The 25,361-nt window shown below is 46.2% G+C and overlaps 1 protein-coding gene across 1 annotated transcript in view; it reads right to left on the minus strand.

Annotated features, from left to right (window-relative positions):
- Window positions 1–25,010, minus strand: part of BUD13 (BUD13 spliceosome associated protein) — a 203,285-nt gene extending 178,275 nt beyond the window's left edge. The window contains exon 1 of the mRNA XM_086956813.1: window positions 24,811–25,010. Within this exon, the coding sequence (XP_086812939.1) occupies window positions 24,811–24,971 (161 nt within the window). The 5' untranslated portion in view covers window positions 24,972–25,010. The remainder of the gene's footprint in view (window positions 1–24,810) is intronic.
- Window positions 25,011–25,361: the final 351 nt, after the last annotated feature.

The raw sequence follows: 25,361 nt of genomic DNA on the forward strand, positions 1-25,361 counted from the left end.
GGAATAGAGTTCCAAAGTAGAGGAGCCTTGTGCTTAAATGATCGTCCTCCCGCTCTGCTCCTTTGCACCCTCGTAGTACAGGCCAAGTAGTGATCTGCAGATCGAAGATCGCGCGTTGGGGTATAGAAGGTGCAAAGTCCCTTCAGGATACGGGGGCCCTGTCTGTGCCAAATTTTGTGAGCTACACATAGGGTCTTAAATAGAATTTTCTGTTTTACAGGGAGCCAGTGAAACCAAACAAGGGCCTGCGATGCGGAGCAATGTTTTGGCAGGGTGAGCAGAGTGCGGGCTGCAGCATTCTGAGCCCCCTGAAGTCTTTTGATGACATTCAGATTAGAGCCCAGAAAGAGTACGTGCAATAGTCCAGATGTGAGAGGACCATGGACTGGACTATTATCTGCCGGGTGGAAGGTTAAAAAAATCCCAGGATGGGTCTAAGAGCGCGGAGGCACTCATAGCAAGTGCCTGCCACTTTTTTTGCATGGGAGTCCAAGGCCAAGTCATTGTCCAAAGTGACTCCTAGATTTTTTACTACCTGATTCGGGGTCGGAGAGAAGCCTAATGTGGAAGGGCACCAATGTTCGGACCACTCCTGTGGGTTCCGACCAACTATGAGTACCTCTGATTTAGAAGCATTCAGTTGTAAGCAATTATCCGATAGCCATAAGATCTTCACCAAATTTGACTTGGTCAGACTCAGCATTATTAGAGAAAGTAAAAATAAGCTGAGTGTCATCAGCATAAGAAGTTAATTTGATGTCCCGTTCTCTTGCTAATATGGCCAGGGGTCTAACATACACATTGAACAGCGTGGGGCTGAGCGCTGAACCTTGAGGGACCCCACAGCTCAGGGGGTGTCTGCTGGACGAGTACGGAGCAGCATGCACCTGGAAGGATCGGTCAGCTAGAAATGACACGAACCAATCCAGGGCAGTGCCCCCGACTCCGATCTCCCCAAGACGTTTAAGCAAAATCCTGTGGAAGACCGTGTTGAAGGCCGCACTCAAATCCAGCAGGATAAGGGCGGAGGTTTTGCCCAGATTTTGTTGCCACCCTTAGCTGTTTGGTAACTGCCAGGAGGGCCGATTCTGTACTATGATTGGCTCTAAAGCCATTTTGAGACTTGGCCAGAATGTCAGTTGTTTCTAAGTACCTGGTCAAGGCAGTGTTCACGTGGGATTCCGTGACCTTGGCCAGATACGGCAGCAGGGAAATAGGCCTGTAGCTATCCGGCTTTAAGGGGTCCAAAGTAGATTTTTTGAACAAAGGGACCACCTTAGCATGCTTCCAGGAACTGGGCACCGTGGCTGATTGGAGAGATTGATTAATCAGCTCACGACCCTCCAACAGAATGGGGTCGCAATGAAGTCGGAACATCTCGGGTTTGACCGGGTCATCCGGAGAGCCACACTTCACTTTAGTGGCAAGAGGCTCCAACTCGGCCAAGGATAGGGGGGGAAGGTAAGAAGGGAGTAAGATAAGGTGGTTGACGCTGTATCTTCAGGGAAGGACATATTCAGGGCGTTGGAGTTTAAGGTGTTTTAGATACTATTGACTTTTCCTATGAAAAAGCAAGCTAGCTCTTCACATTAAGTATCGGATCCTATTGCGCTTTTAGTGGCCTCAGGGGCTTTAGATAGATCCTTTACCAAGGAAAAGATAGTTTTCGAGCGATTGGTACTCGAATTGATCAAATTGGTGTAGTAGATTGCTTTAGTTTTTTTATCTGCTTATGATATAATTTAATAGCAGATGTATAGCTGGCCTTTGCTATAGGGTCATATGAGCGTCTCCATTTGCGTTCAAGAATTTTACATTGTATTTTTTCCAGTTGCCAATTCTTCAGAGTACCACGGGTGAGCCTGGTCACGATAGGGCCTTGACAGCTTCTTAGGAATAAAATGATCCAGGGCGTCAGTGATCCATTTCCTATAATCTTTATCAGCCTCCTCCAGATTGCTGGCCAAGTTAGGCTTTGAAGATTTCAGTCTGGATTCGAATAGGGTACTATCAAGTTTGTGCCAGGGACGTCTCAGGAGGGGGGGAGAGGTATAGACCGGAAGCCAGCTGAAATCCCTATGGAGATATGAATAAGGTGGTAGTCCGACCAAGTGAGTAGGAGGGGAGGATGTGCAATGATGTCTTGAATGTTGGAAAATACAGGGTCCAGCAAATGTCCAGCAGAATGCGAGGGTCCTCTAACCAGCTGAATTAGTTGGCAAGCCTCCAAGTCGCCCACAAAATTCAATATGTTAGGGGAGTCAAGACACTCAAGATGCAGATTTGAATCGCCCAGGACACTAAAGTTGGCTGATTGCAGTGTCAAAGTGGAGATAGTCGCTGCCAGGGAGTCTTGAAAAGTGCCAGCTGGGCCAGGAGGGTGATATATGAGGAGGCCAGTGAGGGTGAAGATGTCCGAAACCCTAATCTTGAATAGGACACTTTCACAGTCCATTATATTGGCCGGGGATAAGGTGCAGGCCAGACTCGATTTAAAAATAATAGCCAGTCCTCCACCCCTCCCCTTCCTCCTATTCTGGGTCCGAACAGAGTAGCCTGGGGGTAGGGCTAAGGCCAAAATGGAGCCAGACTCGTCAGTCAACCACGTCTCAGTGAGATATAATATATCAGGATTATGATCCAGGAGGAGAGATATCTTCATGGTGTTTAACCATAGACCTGCAGTTTAAACTAAAACTCTTGAGATTTTCACTTTTTTTTAATGTGCAGCTAGGAGTCAAGGAGGTCGTGAATGCCTCAGTGGCTTTAAGGCCACAGTTTTTGCACCATAGACTGGGAGTGCCCGGATGCCATATATGTGGCATGCAGGAACTATTCCTGCGGAGGGCCAGTAACTCCTCACGCGTGTAAGTGGCCATTATATGTACTCCTAGCGCCTAGCGCCGGCCCGGCGCTGCGGCGACCCGCCGGCTACCCGCTGCGCCGGAAAATGCTGAGATCCCTAAGTAGGCACCGACCCCACCTCTGGCGATGTGGACACCCTCAGGGGGCGGGCCCAGGTCGTGAACGTCCTCCACTGCAAACGGCACTTGCCGCGGTGGAACGAGGCGCCGACCGGAATGACAACAGGTAAGGGCACAGAAGTTAAATGCACGATTCACAGTAGTTTTAAAAGCATAATTTTTAAAAGCATAAGATTTGCCAGGCAACACCCTTCACCGGAAGCACCTCTGCGCCTAGTAATCAAGCGCGTCCGCTGCGCGGGAAAATGCTGAGATCCCTAAGTAGGCACCGACCCCGCCTCGGGCGATGTGGACACCCTCAGGGGGCGGGCCCAGATCGTGAACGCCCTCCACTGCAAACAGCACTTGCCGCGGTGGAACGAGTGCATCAGCCATTACGACACATAGAGTGGCCATACATCATTACGCGATGAGAATCTCTAAATTGGTTTTAACAAACCCTGTCGTGTTTGGTATGAAATATGTTGGAAACATACCCCCACACAGCGCACTGTAAAGCTCCTTCAGGAGGCCCTCAGTGCTCACAGTACCAGCCTTCTACACCCAGACAGCAAACTATGGCTGCTGCCGACCAGAAATAAGATTCTACCCTCCTGCTGCTGAGCCAAGCTCGATCCGCGGAAGGTAGGACAATAGGTATCCTGTCACAGGGAGGTGTGACAACCTCCCAGACAGGACTTAGTGTATTGGGACAGGATGGGGGCGTTTACCAGCACCACTCAGATTGCTTGAAGGGCACATTTGGTGCCCTCCTTGCATACTCCTTTTCACACTAGTTCAGGGAGTCGTTGGCTCCCACTCTGGCGCAAAACTGGACCAAGGGCATGAGAGTATCCTCCCCACTGTCCAGCCCCTCCTCTGGGAGGGACTCCCATTCCAACCCTTTCCTTAGGGTACTTAACGGCTTACCTGTGGGTGGGTCCCTAGATTCATTGTGGGACAAGATTCAGAAACTACACCACTTTAACTTCGATCGTCTGGACACTCTGGACCCCACTGGACTTCGCCCTTGGGAACAGAGACTGGGAAAACTCCTGCTACTCCTGGTCTCATCGTCCTGCAAGTCCACTGCAACGTCTGTGCCCATGCTCCATATAAGTTCTTCACAAGGCCTGTGGACATCTAAGACACCCAAAGGAACCTCAGTTGGAGTGAAGGAGTCACTTCCCTGCATCTGCAGGCACCACAACAAAGCTGACCGGCCTGCTGATCCTGGATTCCCACGGACTTCAAAAGGCTCAGCAACACAGGTGGTGGTTCTGCAACTCCCTCGAGGCCTGCACTGTCTTTTTACTGAGTTTGAGGCCAGTATCTCTGGTCTGAACCGCTGGAACAGAACCCTGTGCACCGCATTGACTTGCCGTTGCAAAGACTTGTTGACTCTCTCCTCCAGAAATCTTCGGGCTTCAAGAACCTCCAGCCTCAAGCATCTCCTCCAGCCAAGATCTTCGCCTTCATTGTAACCTGTGCACCGTGGGCCTTCATCCTTTGGTGAGGTACTGGACGCCCCCTTGCGACTCCTGTGCCTTCAGCCTTTTGTGTCCTCTTGAGGGCCTTCTTGGCTCCAGTGGGCTCCCCTGCTTGCTTCCTTTTTCTTAGACTATCTTGTTTGCAGCTGCCAAGGCTTGTTGGTGCCCCTGCCAGACACCGGCGCCTTGGCTCTAGAAATGGGACAGCTCGTGAATGGCTCATGGTCTTCTATAGCATCGCCTGGTCCACACAGCTGCAACTTCAAGGGCACCGTCAAACTCTCCTGCATTTCCGACATCGGTGGGCATTCGTCTGCCCTGCCTCCTAAGTGGCATAGACTCTGTCCCCTCTGCTTGCAGGTACCACTCATCTTGAATCCACCTTTGGGTTCCACAGGACATTTTCACCTACTTCATCAGCGGCATCTTCTTGCAGTCCTCCATTGTGGTCTATGGCGGTTTCCGACACCACTTCGCACCTATGCACCTGGTTTTCCTGGTGTAGGTATCCTGGTTCCTGGGGTATCAACAGGTGGTGTGGCTTTAGAACATTCCGGCCTCCACAGGTGTTCTTCAGGGTCCGCTAAGAAGGGTCCGCTAAGAAGGGTCCTTCTTCTCTAAAACTGCAACTGTGTCTTACCCATTGACTTGAATGGAGTACGGGGTTCTGTTCCCATACTGCACACTACCTCCATGGGGTTCCTAGATACTCACCTTGGGTCCCCGACTTTTCTACGTCTTCTGGGTCCACTCTTGACTTGAGTCGTGGTTAGCATTCCACTATTTTAGTATATGGTTTGGCCTCCCCCTGGAGACCACTGTGTATTCTTTGCTAACTCCGCATTCTATTGTCTATTGACAAAGTATTGTGTGTATTATGTTTATATCGCCAGGAAGGAGAAAATACAATGTGTTAGTTAGTGTTAAATACATACAATACATACCATTTAGAGAGCTTTCTACGATTGTCTAAGACCACTAAAATCACGATAAGCGTTGTTTGGATTAGCATGTGCCCAAAAAGAAAGACCTAACTACGTTAAAAAAACAACCAAACTGTTTTAATAACCAACTGGCTACTGAACATCTGTACCAGTATTCTGTATGAACACAGCCTAAGCCTTCTCTGTTCCTAACAAATTGTTCAAAGTTTGGGCTCCCAGAAACGTGCTGCTCAGCGTTCTGTTGAAAACACTGCAACAGATAAATATTATTTGGGAGGTCGATCACGTACAGTGAATTGATTGTACAAACCTGAAGTGAAGCAACAAGCATGGGTTGAACGTAAAAGAGCAAATTGCTCGTTTGTGCAATTTGGGGACACTTTATTTAGCTTGGTTTGTCACAGAGTAGATCAATGACTCAATTTCAACAAACGAAGGCTTTGTTACCATAGTAAAGACATGTTTAGGTCCTCAGCCACTCCCACATCCTATAACCTGCAACCATGCGATAGATACATTTTATTGTTTCAAGGTATTTAAAACCGTTACAATATAAAAGACACCAATGGTAAAACAGTTAAAACTGCTGGAGGACAGAAGATGTACTGTTTAGCCCCACCATGCTTACTTCTACCCATTTAGTACATTATAAAGTCACCTGATCATGGAGTCTTTTAAAATCTAAATCTAAAACAGAGGAAGAAAAAGGCCGAATTCTTAAAGAAGGCTGTCAGTAACATGAGAATCGTTGAAGGTCAGGGGCAGATGGTAATCCCCTCCAAACTTATGAGGAAGTAGGCCATGATAAACGACGGAGGCTACTAATCGAAATGTGTTCAATAAGGTGCATGGTGCAGTGTCTTGTGTCCCGTGGATTCGACTTAGTTCCTTGATGTCCCGGAGTTGCCTTTTCTTAAGCCGATTGCTACCATGCATGGGGCGTTTCCTGTGGCGTCCCCAACAGACTGACCAGTAGTTAATAAAGTGCAGAGTAAAATCTAGTGGATTATTCTCGCGTGCTTCTTGACATCATGTATGACCTGTTAATTTTGGGTTGCTTCTATCCCAGCTGCCCTGGGTCAAGAAATAGTGAAAGGCCAGATGGTGCAAATTGCAAGGCGATTTCATATAGCTTAGCAAGCCCAGCAAATTCGTATTTGGTCAACAAGGTTCTTTTATACAGAAGAAACCAGTGAGTCCAGTGGAGACAGCACTCAGACTGGATTAGATAAGGTGCATGGTGCAATGTCATTTGACTTGATGCTTTAGGCAAGCTTATATTAAGGAGCAGCCAGTGGCTAAAGAGCAGCCTGTAATCAGCTTCATTATGATAAAGTGAAAGTGCGAAGACTTGAGACAGATCTGGCAAATCATGAAAGGCTAGTTGGTGCCCTGTGCAAGACGAGTTTATGTAGCTAAGCAAACCTAGACCATTCTCATTTTCTCAATAAGGATCTTTTATACTAAAGAGACCTGTGAATAAAATACAGGCAGCGATCAACATGTACAAGGTGAGTTTACTTTGCTTCACAAGCCAAGATGACTCCTATTAGGTCGACAAGGTTCTTTTGTGCTGAAGGGACCAGTGAGTCAGGTAGAGGTAGCCATCAGATTGAGTTTGACAAAGTGCATAGTGCAAATGAGATTTGTCATGATGATTTAAACAAGCTCTACTAAGGCACAGCTACTATCTTAAGTGCAGCCTGCACTCAACTTTGAGTAAGATAAAATGCAAATGCGACGACACAAGGCAAATTGGCTTTGGCTAGTTCTAATAGTACAATTCTATTGGAATGGAAGGGGGTCAGCCATGAATTGACCGGTATAATGTAGGCCAGCTCTGACCCTGCAACTGCCATTGTGAGCCACACCTAACACTGCCTCAACAGACTGATGTAGATGGCACTGCCTCAAAGTGATGGAAAGGCAGGAATTTCCACTATTAACAACCCACAGGGCACGGGCTCAGTAGCTTGAGTGCTTTTCTGAAGAATTTCACACATCTGCTGAAAGCCTCCCGTCAGCTCCACTCAGACATGCAGAAATGGCCGTGTTGCATTGTGTTATTCCCAGGTGGCGGAACAACAGTTCCTGCCAGAAGCTCTTTAAGGCGGGATACATGAAGACCACATTTGTCAGAGATTCCTTCTTGTAGTTACACAAACGGCAGGTGTGTTCCGAGGATCCAGTTAAATGCCCAAAGTTATAAACTTTTAACCCCTTCGCCGCGGCGCGAATTCCGTTGCGGCGCGGGGGGGGGGGGTAGGGGGTGGGTCTAGGGGGCGGGTCGCAGCGCTTCGGTGCTCATGACGGCACCACGCCGTCATGAGTCACTGCGGCGTGTGCTTATGACGGCGTGGTGCCGGCATGACTCCGCCCACTCAGTAATTCGCCCGCATAGGCGGGGATTTAGTGCCACGTGGGTGGAACAGCAGAGGCATGACGGCTCCACTCCGTCATGAGCACGCAAGGGGTTAAGGAAAGTAGACTGCATCTGACCCCCAAGAGTTCTTTTTTTAAAATGCAATTTCATAGGGTTGGATAAGTATAATGCTTTCCCCTGTTCTGGTACAAAGTGCCACATAGGTCGGCAGGGGCCTTTCGTGCAAGTTCTTGCCTTTCTTCATCTGCAGATTTTATTTTAGCAGAGTTAGACAACAATTTTGCAGTTCGCTTTGGAGTCAAATTTTGTTCGAGGATATTCTGGGCTCCAAGGGATTCAATTGCATTCCTCACATAGGGTTCTCACTAGAGTTTTTGTTTATTTTTTATCTTAGATGGCTTATCTTATTTCTTTGAGGATCCAGAGAATGTCAAAGACACCGAAAGATGCTTTCTGTCGGCAAACCTCAAGAAAATGAAACCATTAACTGCCTATTAAAGACTGAACCCTAAATTGATATATTTAACAAGAATTTAAAAATCCAGATTTTCCAAACCTACCTATAAATTCAATACAACTGCGTTATTAGCACAGACATATTCTAGTCTCTATTCACCATAGGATGTTTATTTGGAAGGTATGCCTTGTTCTTTACTGGCTATTAGCATTGACAGCTGTTACCTGGCTTATTTCAGTTGCTTGTAATGATATATATATATATATATATATATAGTGCGTATTTCATAGCTTAACAATACATCATTGAAAATTTCGGTGCTAGAATTTGCAATGTCGTTGGTTTCCCTTCACAATGCAGAAGGGCTGTGGAAACCCACTAGTCTCAAAGAAGAGTGTGGTACAAAGAATGTTGCAACTAAGACACTTAAACATTTTGATGGGCTTACTTAGACCTACGCCATCTTAAGCTGAAGCTTTTAGATGCAAGCAATGGAAAAACAGGCTCTGGTAAAGCTAAAAGATGCAAGTTTAATGTGCTAAAACATTCAGCTTTAGCACACGCGCAAGGCGTGCAAAAGAGCCAGTAAGAATCGATAACGAGAGCTACAATTGTTGAGTAATTCACTATAAAGGTCCATGCAAGCTCTGGAGTGATGGTGGAAAGGATAGCCAAGTAGCCAACTACAATAACGCCAGGTGCGAGATGAATACTCAAGAGAGTGAATCAAGACGTGCAAGGCAGAGTCTCAAGCCTGTGGATGAAACAGCCTGTGTGAAAAAAAAACAATATTCGTAAGCGGGCGAGGTAAAGCTTGTTGTGTTTTTTCTCTTCTTCTTACTGCTGCCCTAGTAAAACCCAGACCTAAAAAGAGAAAACTGCATCACTACTAAGAGACAGCAAAGTGGTGATATCTTTGTAGAAGGGCAATGTGTTCACTGCAGAGAGATGACTTCACCATGAGTCAGATGGACATGTTGCCTTAACTGTAGGACAGATATAATAGTGTTGCGGGGATTCTGCACCTACACAGAACTATGCGCAGGGAAACAGGACCTCGGTGTATAGGGGTTGTACATTCCTACCACCTTAGTACCCACAATCCCAAACCTGACCAGCTATAGTGTCACATTAGTTTTTCTACATAATCACAAAGCTACAAATGATTAGATAACCCAGAACACAACACTCCTGACTCTCTCAGGAATCGTGGTAGCAAGACATACCCTTTCGCTCACTCACTCGTACTTATCCACAATAAGGATTGTCAGAGTCACTGTATAGCTCAAAATGTTTATTTTAACTATTGTGCTCTATAAGGCAGTATACAAGCCACTACCAGCAGCAACATGCATAAACCTAGAACAGTTAGCATTGTTACAATACCATAGACTATGAAGGCGGATGTCATCATATACATACAGTGGAAAAAGGACTATAAGGCTATGAGGTTTATTATATAAAGGAAGATCTCTGGGTTTTGTCAGCAGACTCCAAGCAATAGGGCCTAGATAGTAGATTTACATCATAGTAACAGCATAGCTCTTCTCCATGGAAAGGTCTCTCTCCAGTGTGTGCGAACAACATGCATCCCCGTAATATCAAAGCAGGAGCTTTCCAGCAGGGCAGCTGGATTTAGCATGTTTTGTCTAGGTGCTAGGGACTGACCAGAACAGAATAACAAGGGGCATGTTTATCAACCTTGCACATTGTGTTGTTCCACCAGGAACAGCAGAGAACGCAGAAAGCAGACAGTTCTCATGTGAAAGGCACAAACAGAGTTTTGCAAAATAAAGTCATGTAGTAACATGCGCAAAGGCAGCATCATGGCAGCAGACCTCATGCTAACTTAGCAATGTCAAGAATAACCCTAACGGCCATATGACAATAGGTGAGTGACAAAATAGTTGAAAATAGTGCGACTGAGAAACAGCTAAGTTGATGTTGTGAAACAGCTATGTTGATACTGTGATTATTGAGGGGGGATGGGAGAGATGGAAGGGATAAGGATAGAGATCAGATTGATTGTTAACTGTTAGCAGTGACATCCTCAATTAATTACTCAAAAACAGTAATTTACTACACAATAAGCCACTTCGAACAGCCATTGTTTGATACAAAGAAAAGCTCCTAATGTAAATCCAAAAAGACAATCACATTATCCTGATGTTCCATACCAAGGTCTATGGATGAAAAAGCTGAGCTGCACATGGAGAATATGACCGGGTATATTCAATAAATACTCTTTGGAGTGCATTGGAGTACATACTATAGCTTCTCACATACCTCAATAAACTTTAGCATGCCTATCAGCCGCAACAAGTTTGATGTGAAAAAGCCAAACGGTGTGTCAGGATCTCAAGCATCACATCAAACTCTTTCCACAAGGAGCATATTACAATCGCACACTCTCCAACTAAACATACAGGCATGCCTGTATAATATTTAGGTTTAAATCGTTTTATTGATTTTGAAAAGGTAATCATTACAAAAGTTGCCACCTACATCCCCTGGCCAGTGGGGAACAGTCGTTTAAACTAGAAGTAAAGAGAAAGAAAGGAAGAAAAAGGAAGAAAAGAGAGGTCAGAAAAGTCTATCCCTGTCTTCTGTGCATGGGATCGCGGAGGGGTCTCCTCGGTGATCCAAACAAAGTCAACCTTCCTTAAACCGTGAGAAGGGAGGAGTTGGTAAGGCGCAGCACTCTAAGGTACTTCGGACAGGTAAGCTCAGTAAACTCAATGGACAGGAATTCAATGGTAGTTCCTCATGTCTTATCAAATTTAGAAAGGGATCGGGTGAGGCCCACTGTAATCTTTTCCTTCACCAGTAGGTCCCATATCTTGTATAATCAATCCAGACGAGTTGGAATCTCTGCCGTCCCCCACAGAGCCAAGAGTGCCTGTTTGGCAAACCCCAGCGTAATAGCTCTACCCCGGTTGGATTTAAGGGGGTACATCAGATCATTCGGGAGACCTAATATTATGAATGTGGGGAGTTTAGGCAGGTTGAAGTGGCATATAGCATCTATATCCCGCAAAAATAGTCTCCAATAAATTCTGTATCTTTTGGCATGCCCACAGGATATGAGTGAGCGTGCCTTGAAGACCACACTGCCTCCAACACTGCCCATTCCCACCCGGTATCCACTTCAGAGTTCTCACCGGAGTGTAGTACCAATAATGTGCAATTTTCATAAACATCTCCTTGCCTGCTGTGCGACATGAGGAAGCCCCGGCCCAGTGTATGATGTCTTGCCACTCCTTGTGGGAGAACTCATATTCCAATTTGGATTCCCACCCGCACTGCGCCTGGGATTTGGTTGTCTGTCTGGGTGTGTCTAAAAAGGCATAAATGTCAGACAGCAACCGTTTATCAAACTATAAAAGCTTTAGACAGTTTTACGGCTCCGAAGCTACACCAACAGAAGCTGTGTGCTACAAATTATTTAGATAAGAAAACATGAATAGATGATACCAATGATTCTTTAAGAGTGGCTAAAATACAAATACAAAAACCACAGTTGATGGACAGAATGCAGAACAATGTCATACGTTCACCCCAGTACAGAGATGTGGGCCTAAATCCATTGTTTTTTTGCACTCCACACCACCCCAGTTCAGACATGGCCATATGCAAATCAGTCTGACCCTGTGCCTCATGGGAACAGTCCAGCCCGAACTGCCAAGCCATGCCTTCCCTTGACCGGAAACAAGCTTCCGAGGACCCGTTTCTGGCATTCCAAACGTCTTCAGCCCGGCCTGCTTGAATCCAGTGGTGTAAAGTGCATGGGACTCACGTCTGAGCATACCCATCCCACTCGGGCCTAAATCCATCGTTTTTTTGCACTCCACACCACCCCAGTTCAGACATAGCCATATGCAAATCAGTCTGACCCTGTGCCTCATGGGAACAGACGTGAGTCCCTTGCTCACTTTGCCACTGGATTCAAGCAAGCCGGGCTGAAGACAGCTGGAATGCCAGAAACCGGTCCTCGGAAGCTTGTTTCAGGTCCAGGGAAGACATGGCTTGGCAGTTCGGGCTGGACTGTTCCCCATGAGGCACAGGGTCAGACTGATTTGCATATAGCCATGTCTGAACTGGGGTGGCAGAGTGGGCTAAAGAACGGTGATGGATTAAACCGAGATCCTTTGACTGGGTGTGAGTGTTTGATTGATTCAGATGCTCCGGCCATCACCACCCCCTTTTGTACCACTTTTGGCCGCCATAAGTGTGGCAGGGTATGCTCAGACGTGAGTCCCTTGCTGACTTTACCACTGGATTCAAGCAAGCCGGGCTGAAGAGGGCTGGAATGCCAGAAACCGGTCCTCGGAAGCTTGTTTCCGGTCCAGGGAAGACATGGCTTGGCAGTTCGGGCTGGACTGTTCCCATGAGGCACGGGGTCAGACTGATTTGCATATAGCCATGTCTGAACTGGGGTGGCAGAGTGGGCTAAAGAACGGTGATGGATTAAACCCAGATGCTTTGACTGGGTGTGAGTGTTTGATTGATTCAGATGCTCCGGCCATCACCACCCCCTTTTTTAAAATGCAAACACAGCACGTTGTAGCCCAAGGTTTGCAGGTGGTGGGAATAAAGGATGGACTTTAATTTCACCAAACAAAAGTCAATTACGAAAGTGTCAATGATCTGTTCGACTAATCCAGATATCCGGCCATAAGGACACTTGCAGTTCCAATAGACTCAGATCTACCCTTTGTAACAAGCATGAGCAAGGTATCCTAGTCCTTACTGGTTTCGCCTATGATGCTTTATAGGTATATATATCTAAGTTGCAAAACACAAGGGAGTTACCCTGGGTCAGAGAAAAGGGTCAGGGTATTTGCACAAACAACGCTAACAGATATCCCTTTTCACTTGTACAATAACCTAACCATAAGAGGTATTGTTTTACGAAATGGTAGTAAAAAGAACAAATCTATCGTCAGGAATCCACGGTTCTGTGAGTTCCCAAGAATGGGACCAATTTTATAATAAAAAACTAACACAAGTATATCTATAGCTATATATATTTATATCTAACTATCTATTTATCTATCTATCTATTCCCAAAAATCCGATCGCAAAGCGAGGTAAATATTTATTTATTTATTTATTTACGGGTTTATACCGCGCTAGGATCACCTCCCGAAGGAGTATCTCCGCGCCTTTGAAAACCTTTGCAGCTTGTGGCAGTAGGTACACAGGTATCACTAGTTGGAAAATAGGAAGGTTTTTAACTGTTTTTCTGAACGGGAGATAATCCTGGCAGAGTCTCAAAGAGAGAGGGAGGCTGTTCCACAACCTTGGTCCGGCTATGGATAGCGCCCTTCCACCTTGCCTGGTCTTTCTAGCTCTTGGGACCTGTAGTAGAGCTTGGTCACTAGATCTCAGGGACCGTACAGGTTTATAGAGGGAGAATCTGCTGTTTAGATACTCAGGCCCTCTATTCTGGAGGCTTTTATGTATAGTACATCCAATCTTGTACTTCACCCTTTGTTTAATGGGTAGCCAATGTAAGGTGTTCAAAAGAGGCTTCGATGGTGTGCGGGGGGGCTGATTTAGTACAAGACGGGCCGCAGTGTTCTGGACTACTTGCAATCTCGCAATAACTCCCTCGTTTGCTGATAGGAGCATCCCGTTGCAGTAGTCCAGACGACTCAGTATTAGGGCCTGCACTAACGTTCTCCTAGTTGAGTCAGGGAGCATAGGGAAAACTTTCCTCAGCATGGCGATCACATGGAAGCATGAGCTCACCACTTGGTTGCTGTATTGTTTCAGGGAGAGCTCCTGGTCCAGGCGCACGCCGAGATTTTTTACCACCTGCTTTGGCTCTGGGACTGGGCCTAGATCTTGCAGCCACCAGTCTGGGGACCATAGGAGCTTTACCTCACCGAACAGCATCACTTTCGTTTTTGCAACGTTGCATTGCAAGAAGTTAGATGCCATCCAGTGGGCCACTGCCTTCATCCCAGAGGAGAAAGAGTTCCTGACCGTCTCTGTAAGATGTTTGAACGGAAAGAGGAGTTGGGTATCATCCGCGTATGACATAGGGATGAACCCATGAGATCTCATGATGTTTGCCAGGGGGGCCACATAGATATTAAACAGGGTCGGGCTTAAGCAAGAACCCTGTGGCACCCCCTTTGAGATCTCCAACTCCTCTGACCGATGGGGACCCAGGATGACTGTCTGGGTGCGGTCAGTCAGAAAACTCCTTAACCATGCCAGAGCTCCACCTTCCAGACCGATGTTCACAAGTCTGGTAGTCATGATGTCATGTGACACGGTGTCAAACGCCGCAGACAGATCCAATAGAACCAGGATGACGGAGTAGCCCCCATCCTGGTACATATGTAGATCGTCTGCGACTGACAGCAAGGTGGTCTCGGTGCTATGGCTTGGCCTGAAGCCGAATTGGGAGGGGTCCAGCCCATGTGTATCCTCAACGAACCTGGACAGATGTCTGTTAACATATTTCTCTATCATCTTGCCCATAAAAGGGAGAAGAGAGATGGGACGTAGGTTGGCAAGATCCGTCCAAGGAATGGTGGTATTTTTTCTTAGCGGTCTTACCAGAGCCCGTTTCCAATCTCTCGGAACTTCTCCCGTACTTAACGATAGATTAATTAGTTTCTGGATACCAGGACCAAGAGTTTCGGCCAACATGGGCATGATACGGGCGGGAACAGTGTCCTGCGGACTACCGCTCTTAATCATTTTTGTAAGGGCGATGACTTCCTCTAAGGAAATAGGGGGAAAGTATTTTAGTTGATTGGCCTGTGTGTTCCGCTGCGGACTATTGTGAGAGGGGGTATTAAGATCGGCTACTTTAGTCGATTTAGCGGCCAGTATCTTTGCATAAATTGAATCGATTTTGTTCATGAAAAAGTGTGAGATCCCATCACATAATTCTTGTGAAGCAACCTCCACAGTTGCATGCTACAGTCTTGGTGAAAGTTTGCAGGATTTGAAAAAGAACTTTAGAGTCCTTCCCAGCCTCTGCAAGTTGCATAGCAATGTGACTTTTCCGGGCCATCCTTATGGCTTTATGATAAGATCTAAGGGATGTTAAGTAACATTGTTTATCCTCCTGACTCCGGGATTGTCTCCACACTTTTTCCAGCTTCCTGGACTTTTGTTTCATATGTCTCAGGTCTTCAGAGTACCAGACTTCTTGTCTGGCTGCTTGACGGGGTTTATACACTTTCAGCGGAATAATGCCATTAATTGCTTCATTGACAGCATTTACAAACCGATTGAGCTCAGTTGACATCATTCCCTCATGCTCATTAATCATAGGGGCTTGATAAGCTTCTCGGAAAGTGTCCTGTGTTAGTTTGTGCCAAGGTCTTCTCTTGGTCGCTAAGGTGGTCGTTACATTTGATTTACCCATAGGCTTAGTGTAGAATTTTAAAATAAAATGATCTGTCCATTCTACTTGAGTGGAGGGTGTACACATATTTAAAGATGAGTTGGAGAACACCAGATCCAACGTGTGACCTGCCTCATGTGTGGGTCCCTGATTCATCTATTTAAGACCTATGTGTTCCATGTCCATAAGAAGTGTTCTGGCCTCCAAGCATGTCTCTAATTCACTGTGGAAGTTGAAGTCTCCCACTAATAAGAAGTTCTGGTCATTTAGGATAAACGGCGCAAGAACCTCCATAAGTGAGATCGAAAAATCCACGCTTGAACCTGGGGGTCGATATAAAACCGCACCCCTTCTATTCTCCCCAGAGGCGGAGCAAAATTTAAAAATCATTAGTTCCATCAGAGGGGTGCTGATTTCCTCCAATATTGTGACAATTAGTTCCTCCCTATAAACAATGGCTATTCCACCACCTATTTTGTGTTGACGGTCCAGTCTAGAGACCTTATAGCCCATCGGAATGCCCAGAGTGATAGCTGAGATTGAATGAGGCTTGAGCCAGGTCTCTGTTAAAAAGCAGAGATCAGGCTTCTCTGTAGATATCAGGTCCCACACCTGTGATGCATGCTTTGGTAATGAGCGCACATTACATAGTAGATGTTTGCTTCCTATGGGGGTGGGATCCTTGGTAGTTTTTACTGGGCCGGTATTATGTGTGGAGCATAGCGTTTTGATTGGAACTCGCAAAGGAGTGTTATCCATTGCCTCAAGGCCAAAATGTGTATAACAATCAGGGCATGTAAATGGGCCTTCAAGATTAGAATGAAAAGTAACATCACATGTGGAACCTATACTGGGACGTAGATCCCATAGTACCTGTGATGAGTATGTTAGATGGCCAGTATCAGGGGTTCTCGTGATGGTATTTGGGACAGCCATGGTCTCCTGCCCCTGGCCCCGTCCTGGCCCGGACGGGCACAGACGGGCTTCTCTCTGGCTTGTCTCCGGCGCGTCCTCCGGCGCGTCCTCCGGCGCTCCCCTGCGCGCGACCGCTGCGCGCTCAGGCGACGAGGGGGCTAAATAGCCCCTCCTTGTGGGAGGCTAGACCGCTAACCGAAGGGCTGGCGGAAGTGAGGTAGTTAGTCAGGCTCTTACCTGTCCGCCCTCCGCTCAACGGCAATAAATTGCCGAGTCGGACCAGGGCGGGCAGGCTACAGCATCGAGCGCCGACTTCCCAGTGCAGGTAAGTTTCTAAATCACCCCCAATACACTGATTAACATGCAAAACAGATTTTACAGTATGAGGCAGAAACGAGTGGTTTTAAAATCAACCAATGACGTTATTAAAATTATTCAGTATTCCTGATTTCAGACAGTTAAAAGCTCGTTACTGTGTACCTGAGCTGATGCAAGCTGTTGTCATCAAGCAGAACGGGCGACACTGCCACTGTCAACCCTATCTGCACTCTCAGGAAACAATGACAAATATATCAGGAAGTTTATTATGCTTACACGCTACGCGTTTCGGCAGTTACGCCTTGCTCACAAGATGGAAGTGTGATTGAAATCACCCATAAGAACAAAACACAGTGATCGCCACGTACATCAGTGTAATAGACAGAGGACTTGCAGGAGAATACAGGGTCATATTGTATAGCCGCCATATTGGAAAGGGAAGGAAATCACCCAATACGATACATATTCCAAGTATTAGACATATGGAAAACCTTACATAGCGTCGCCATGTTGTATGCGCATCAGTTTCTAATCAAATGTAATTAATAACGCTATGTTCGAAAGAAAAATAGAATTCTTCTGCTCCACATTAGAGCTTCATAATACGAGCAAATCATACGATAATCATAATACAAATTAACAATATGCAATACATTCATGTAAGTCTGGCCAGATTACGACATTGCAGTGTCTGCATGTTTCTGTTGTAATAAGCTATTGAAATCAAGTTGTGGCGGTCACGTGACATGTGCTTAAAATTGTGTCAAAGTTATGCCATGATAGTGATGGTGGTCCTTGAAAGGCATTGGCACCATACCTATACGGAATTGTACACTCTTTTAGGCAGGTACCTCATGGACTCTTCTACATAGAACAAAGCAATGGGGGAAATTAAAAGCAGATTTAAAAAACATGCAGCAGACATAAAAGAGTGCAAACAGTGGAAACTCCACAGAGATTGCGAGGACTATGAGCATGGCCGCATACTAACGTTCAGTAGAAAATACGATCATATCTACAAAAACCAAATGCCAGGAACAAGCCCAACCTCGAGGATTTCAGAACGTTCCGCACTGGAAGAAACATCATTGAGTGGCAACGAGACGGATAACTCAGTAGCATCAAGCAGTGTATGGGCAGAACGAGGAGTGGGCAACCGTCCAGCAACTTTTTTAGACAAATACAGGAATCTACGCAGGGGCAGCAAAACTCTGAGAGGGCCACTGACAACCAAGCTGAAAGCACAAAGAGGACGAGGAAGAGGCGCAACAGGGAAAGACGAAAACGAATCCAACAGAGGTGGACGAAGAAGTGGTAGAGGAAGGGGGCACATGGGACAGCAGGCAAAAAGCTCCACATCAGCGGAATAATGGAAATGGATACTGTGAACAAAACTATCATAAACCTAACCAAGAGAAACATCACAGATACAGAGAAAAAAAAACACTCTGCCTGGGTATGTCATTCTGCCCATCTCGTTCCTTTAATTACGTAGAAACCCGCATTGACTTATTCAAGTTTGTCCGTAAATTAAATCTAAAGAAATGGCATTTGCTTAAACCTAGTAGATCCTGAGAATGTATAGGAGGAGACAATGTTAAGGACACTTTGGACTTGAATATAAGTAATGCTGATACTCTTATCATGTTGCATCAACTGAAGTCTAACAGAGTAACTGTTGATACCGCGAATAACAGTGAAATTGACAGAGTATTGGATGAACTAGACATAACACACAACCAAACTACTATGACAATTCAAAGCACGATCTACATTTTATCCACAGCTAGGGAACGACAACATGGACACGTTCCAGGATGTAGTTAATTCACACCTGATCAAATTCAGGCATAAAAAATGTTTAAGACACAACAAACACATAACCTGACTCCGTCCCCGATGGAAGCGTTACTCTCCCTATCGGAGGATCAAGACATTGTCACCCGCCCCGCGGATAAGAGTGGAAATGTGTAGATCCTGGATAGAAAGAAATACATTGCTGAAGCCCACAGACAACTGACAGATCACAAATTCTACATAAAAGTAAACAGGGAGACATATTCCAACAGTGTGGAAAGTATTTGGGAAAAACTAAAAAACTGGCAAGATCTAGGGATTTTAGAGTGGGAGGAATACTGCTATCTAAAACGAGACTATCCCATACTCCCGTTACTTTACCTTTTACCAAAGGTACATAAGGACCTGTTAAACCCCCCTTGAGGCCCATAGTATCTTCCAAAGGAAGTGTTACTGAAAACATTTCTAAATATGTTGATTTTTTTCTGAGGGAATATGTAAGCAACCTTCCATCCCATGTCAGGAACACCAAGGATTTCCTGGGGGAAGGTGGAAGGTATACACTGAGAGGAAGAGTTCCTAATAGTCACGTTAGATGTCAGCTCACTCTACACCATAATCAGACATGAGCATGGTGTAGAGGCGTGCAAACATTATCACCAGACATACAAGATTCAAATCCCCCACAAGCATGGTTCTTGAAATGATGGACTTTTGCCTCACAAACAACATCTTCATGTTCAATGACACATTTTACAGACAGGTGACCGGTACCGCAATGGGCACTTGTTTTGCCCCAAGTTTCGAGAACCTGTTCTTGGGCAAATGGGAGGAGGAGACCTTATCAGACACTTCCATCTTTCCTGAAATCGAGAAAGTGGAGCTTTGTCTCCGCTACATCGATGACATTTTCATGGTATGGAAGGGCAACGAACTGGAGGCCACAAAATTCATTGATAAACTCAATAATAATAACTACAACATCACACTGACCAGTACCATGAGCAGAACTTCGGTGGATTTTCTAGACGTCAAAATAGAGGTAATCGGTGATACCATACAGACCAAACTCTCTCACAAAGAAACTGCAAGGAACACCTTACTACATACCCTCAGCAGTCACTCAGATCCCCTGAAATGGAGCATTCCATTTGGGGAACTGTTGAGGGCTAAACGTAATTCCAGTACAGAGACCAGCTGCAAAACACAATCTACCATCATGATGGAAAGGTTTAAAGCCAGGGGATACCCAAACTGGGTAATCAACAAAGACCTTCACAAAGTAGAAAATATACAGAGAACTGACACACTAAACCAGGCAATGAACCTACAGCCCTGAGTCAGAAAAGTGAAACCAGAATCATACTCACAAACAACAGGAATGCCAAAGACATCAGGAATATTCTCACCAAAAATTAGGATATTCTTAAAAGTGACCCGAACATAGGTCCAATCATAAGTGAAAACCCCTGCATTACCTATAGAAAAGGTTACAGTCTCAGAGAGAGAATGGTACACAGTGATATCACAATTTATAACACCATGCAAAATCAAAGTCTCAAAGGGTTTTTCCCTTGCAGGCACTGCAAGGCCTGTAAAAACAGCCTGATGAAGAAAGAATTTCAAGGTGGGGGAGGGACAATGAAAACTATTTCCCAATTTCTCACTTGTGTACCCGAATTGTAATCTATTGTTTAGTATGTCCCTGCAATCTAAGGTACATTGGCAGCACTGTCTATCCAGTAAAGAAACAGGTGTTGGAACATCTGCGGACCATCACCAATCAAGACCAACAGTACCCCATAGGCCGCCACTTCCAACAACATCACTTCTCCAACAATGCCCTTCTTAGCCATTTTGTAATAGAACACATCCCACGTTCACCCAGGGGAGGCAATAGAGCACTGAGACTTTTTCTCTTTGCGTTTTGTATTCTTATGCTGGTATTTTGGCATTATGTAAACAATACTACAACTGCCAGAATACAAACAAAAGCAAGCCTTAGCAATGGCTTTGTAAATGGTAAGGTCTGTTACTCCTGTGTTATTTTGTTTGGAGTGTTGTGGATGTATGTGGCGTGGATTGGAGCGGAATTATGTGGGTCAGCACTAAGAATCAAAAATGTGCTAGCATTCGCGCCAAGAATTTTCAATTCTATTAAGGACACGGAGGCGAGGATTATGCTTCTCAATCTTTACTGTCAAATTCACAGCAGCCAATGAAAATGCATATTTTCATAAATAACAATAAACAAACTACATTTCCCATGATGACATATGCATAGGCACGCCCCCACAGTCCATAAGAACACTTAGCGTGCCGCCATCTTCCTCTTTCTTTGTAGCGAACAAGTCCAAAAGAAACTTGAACAACATCAGAACTCCTCCAACATGGAAGAAAGAAACGTGCTCCTTAGGTTTAATATCCTGGCAGTCTTCTGCGTTTATTCAGATTTCTTGTCTGATCCTGAAACAAAGGAAATGAAACCGTAACCACCGAAAACATCAGGGTGGGCAAGCTGTTACACTTAAACAAGCAGGGTGGGATAATCCTCGCCTCCGTGTCCTTAATAGAATTGAAAATTCTTGGCGCGAATGCTAGCAAATTTGTGATTCTATTACAGGACCGGAGGCTTCAGATTATGCTAGTTTAACGCTCATTATAGACAACAGAGGTCATATCCCCCACCGGCTTATAATAATAGGTCTTAAAAGTTGACTCAGAGGACCAATCTGCGCAACGCATAATGTCCTGGATGCTAGAACCCAGCATGAACGATTTTGACGCCATAGCGCCTCTTACAGAATGGGCACCGAAAATGGAGATGTCAATGCCAGCCTCATGCATAATATAACGCAGCCATCTGGCAATGGTGGCGGCCGCCACTGTTTTAAAAGGTTTTTGCAATGCAATCAGTAATTGTGAACAGCCCTGAGGCCTAATGGCCTTTGTGCATTCCTCATACATTTTCAAACATTGTACCACACATAATTTCTCATTATCATGAAAAGCATTATAATCATTTCATTTTCTATCTTTATAATCAATATGACGTGACAATGTTTTGGTGCGACCTGTAATGGTAAAGGAAACTCCTTCCGGAGTAAATACTCTACCTGTAACGTCGAGAGCCCGCACGTCTGATGATCGTCTGCACGCTGAAAGGCAAAGTAACATGGCCAACTTGGCCGATAATTGCTTTCTGGATAAGAGCGCGTTGAAAGGTCGTCTGTTAAACATCGCGAGTACTAAAGAGACATCCCCCAAACCTGTATATTTGGGTTTAGGTGGGTTAGCAACCCTAATATCCTTAAGCAATTTACACACCACCGGGTGCATGCCTACCGGTTTCCCATCTATCTGGGCATGCCCCGCAGAAATGGCGGACCGGAAATTGTTCACCGATCTATAAGCCAATCCGTCTGCTGCCTTATCCGACAAAAAATTCAGCACGTGGGGTAATTCGGCCGCCACGGGATCCAAATGTCGTTCCACGCACCAATCCACCCAGTTCTTCCACGCCGAAGAATGCCGTTTTCTTGTGGATGGCGCCCAGGCCTGTCTGATAAATTCAGAAGTCCTGCTCGAAACTCCTGGCAGTTGCCACTGTTCCCTGAAAGCCTACATGCCATCAGCTGGAGTCTGCCCTCCAAAATCAATGGGTGCCGTTCTGGATGAGGGCCCTGCAACAGCAAGTCCGACTCCGGTAGGAGTCTGGGGAGATCGCAACTCCACTGTAACAACTTCGGAAACCATGACTGGGACGTCCACCACGGCGTCACCATGACTATCTCCGCCCGTTGTCTGATCACCTGCGACATTACTCTGGGGATCAACATGAACGGGGGAAAGGCATACTGGATTGCCTTCGACCAATCCTGTAGAAAGGCATCGGTCGCTTTCATCTGCGGATCCGGCCTCCAACTTAAGAACTGCGGGATCTGGTACGTTAGTCTGGAGGCAAAAAGGTCCGTCTGGAGTGTACCCCAAATCTTATGGATCCACTGAAAGACCTCGGGAAGCAACTTCCAGTCGCTGTAATCCCTGAGGTACCTCAAATTCCAATCCGCCACCTGATTGGATTGACCCGGAAGGTTCTCCGCTATTACTGAGATTCGATTCGCCAGGCAGTAATGCCAGAAATCCTTGGCTATCTGTACTAGAAGCGACGACCTCGTGCCGCCCAACTTGTTGATGTATCTCACCGCTGACACATTGTCCATGCGAAGAAGGATACAACAGAGGTCTGCCTCAGGGATAACGTCCGAATGGCGAACGACCCTGCGAGCAGTTCTAAGCAATTTATATGCAAGGAAAGTTCCTGTGGAGACCATCTGCCGCCTGTGGAGATGTCTCCGCAGCGCGCACCCCAGCCCCAACGGCTGGCGTCGGACTCGATTATGACTTCTGGTTGGGAGCCGAATATCGCTCTGCCATTCCAGGCGTCTACATGACCTAGCCACCATTGTAACTCGGTCCGTACCTCCTGTGACAGAGGGATGACGTCCGAGTAGGACAGTCCCTTCTGAGATGCCTGATCTTGAGGTGCTGCAGGGCCCTATAATGAAGAGGGCCCGGGAATATTGCTTGGACAGATGAGGCCAATATTCCTACTACTCTGGCGATCGCCCTGAGGGTGACTGACTGCTCAACAACGTCCGGATCTCCTTCTTGAGATCCTTCAGTTTCGCCTTTGGAAGGCACAACTGGGCTGATATCGAGTCTATTGTAAATCCTAGGAAGTCTATTACCTGAGTGGGAATTATCGCCGATTTCTTTGGATTGATCACGAATCCTAAACTTTGAAGCAGCATTGTCGTAAGGACGAGATGCTGCTGAAGCACTTGCTGACTCTGTGCCATTATCAAGATGTCGTCCAAGTAAATTATGAGACGTATCCCCCTCTCCCGTAGATGAGCCACGACCGGCTTCATTATCTTGGTAAAACACCAAGGAGCTGAGGAGAGCCCGAAAGGGAGAGCCAAATATTCGTACCATTGGCCGTTCCACCTGAACTGGAGGTACCTGCGATGCGGCGGGAAGATTGGAATGGAGAGGTAGGCGTCTTTGAGGTCCAACCTGACCATTCAGTCCCCTTCCTGTAGCAAATCCGTTAGAAGATGGATGCCTTCCATCTTGAAGTGGATGTACGTTAGAAACTGATTGAAGTCTTTGAGGAGAAGCAGAGCGATCACCGTTGAAAAACCTCGTTTAAATGACAGGGGATTTGCGCCGCTAGCGCGCTGCCCAAACGCTACTGAAAGCCGCCCAAAAGGAGCCCAATATCAGAGCGCTGGGGAGCGCGTCGCCGCCGAGAGCCACCCGGTCTGTACTGCGTCACAGGGCGATGAGGGGAGCCCTTGCGCATGCGCGAGAAGCGCGCTACTGTTGTGGGAAGGCCTTCAACCCCGGGACTAAGGCTCAATGTGTACATGGTGACGGTCTGCCCCCGGTCAGCGACCGTAACGACAATGCACCAGCAAGCGGCGCGAAACTCGCACATAAGCCACAGAGGAATGAAATAAAAGGCGGGCCGAGGAGACGCGTTTCGTAACACTGCGCTCGCCCGCCGATGCACCAAATCCCTCAACAGTGTATTCACAATGAAGGTACCATAAAGGCAATTCAATAAATATCCATATCAAATTCAGTAATGTCCATATCAAATTATAATCATAAAAAACAATGCACTACAGCAAAGGGAGGGAACAAGGTGCACTTATCTCTTGCTGTGAGCAGCAAAAAAAAGAGGAAGATGGCGGCACCCTAAGGGTTCTTATGGACTGTGGGGGCGTGGCTATGCATATGTCATCATGGGAAATGTAGTTTGTTTATTGTTATTTATGAAAATATGCATATTCATTGGCTGCTGTGAATTTGACAGTAAAGATTGAGAAGCATAATCTGAAGCCTCCGGTCCTGTAATAGAATACAAAACGCAAAGAGAAAAAGTGAACTGTATTGTTCTCAGACTTATGGGACTGGAAAACGTCAGAGTTCTGGAGAGAAGCGTGGAACACACTGTACAGGTTTGTGACGCTGCTTTTTCGCAAAGCGAAGTAATGGTAAACAGTCGATTACTACTATTACATAGCAATGGCATCGAGGCATGCGCAAATCGCCCGGTGCTGTTCAGGGCATGCTCAGTAACCTCGGCGCATGGGCACTCACCCTCGCCCGCCGCCAGGCTTGCTCAGCCCAGGTACACGTCTTGGTTTCTTTTTCCGCTTCTTCCCGTCCTCTGCCCCTTCCGCACCACCTTCAAGATACCGCTTCAGGTACTCTGCCTTAGACAGTCCGGCGGCTGCACCTTTCCCAACTGCACCCGCCATGTTGCAGAGATCCGGATGTACGGAATGCGCGCGCCGCCCGCCAGTGTCAATGACCGCGGAGGAAAATACGTCACGCGAAAGCATCTGAACCAGGAAGAGATAGAGTTGACATTGATCACACAAGCAAACGCTTTAGGCATGGTGGGGTGTAACCCTTAGCAACAACGAAGCGCTGTACCCATGGTTTCGAAAAACAGCTGTGCCGAAACAGAAAGAGAAAACATTTGGCAACAACTGCGGGAGATTTAAAGCCCGGAATTTAATTTTCAGATGAATTTGCGTTGAAGTGGGCCATTTTTGAAGCAGAGGAATGCTAAAATAAAGCTTTTCCGCCTTTTAAGTATATTTTCTAAATAGTATGTGTTGGCGCGTAGCTTCAGTAGCAAGAAG

The sequence above is a fragment of the Lissotriton vulgaris genome, chromosome 2_1, assembly GCF_964263255.1.
Source record: "Lissotriton vulgaris chromosome 2_1, aLisVul1.2, whole genome shotgun sequence".
NCBI classification, from domain to species: domain Eukaryota; kingdom Metazoa; phylum Chordata; class Amphibia; order Caudata; family Salamandridae; genus Lissotriton; species Lissotriton vulgaris.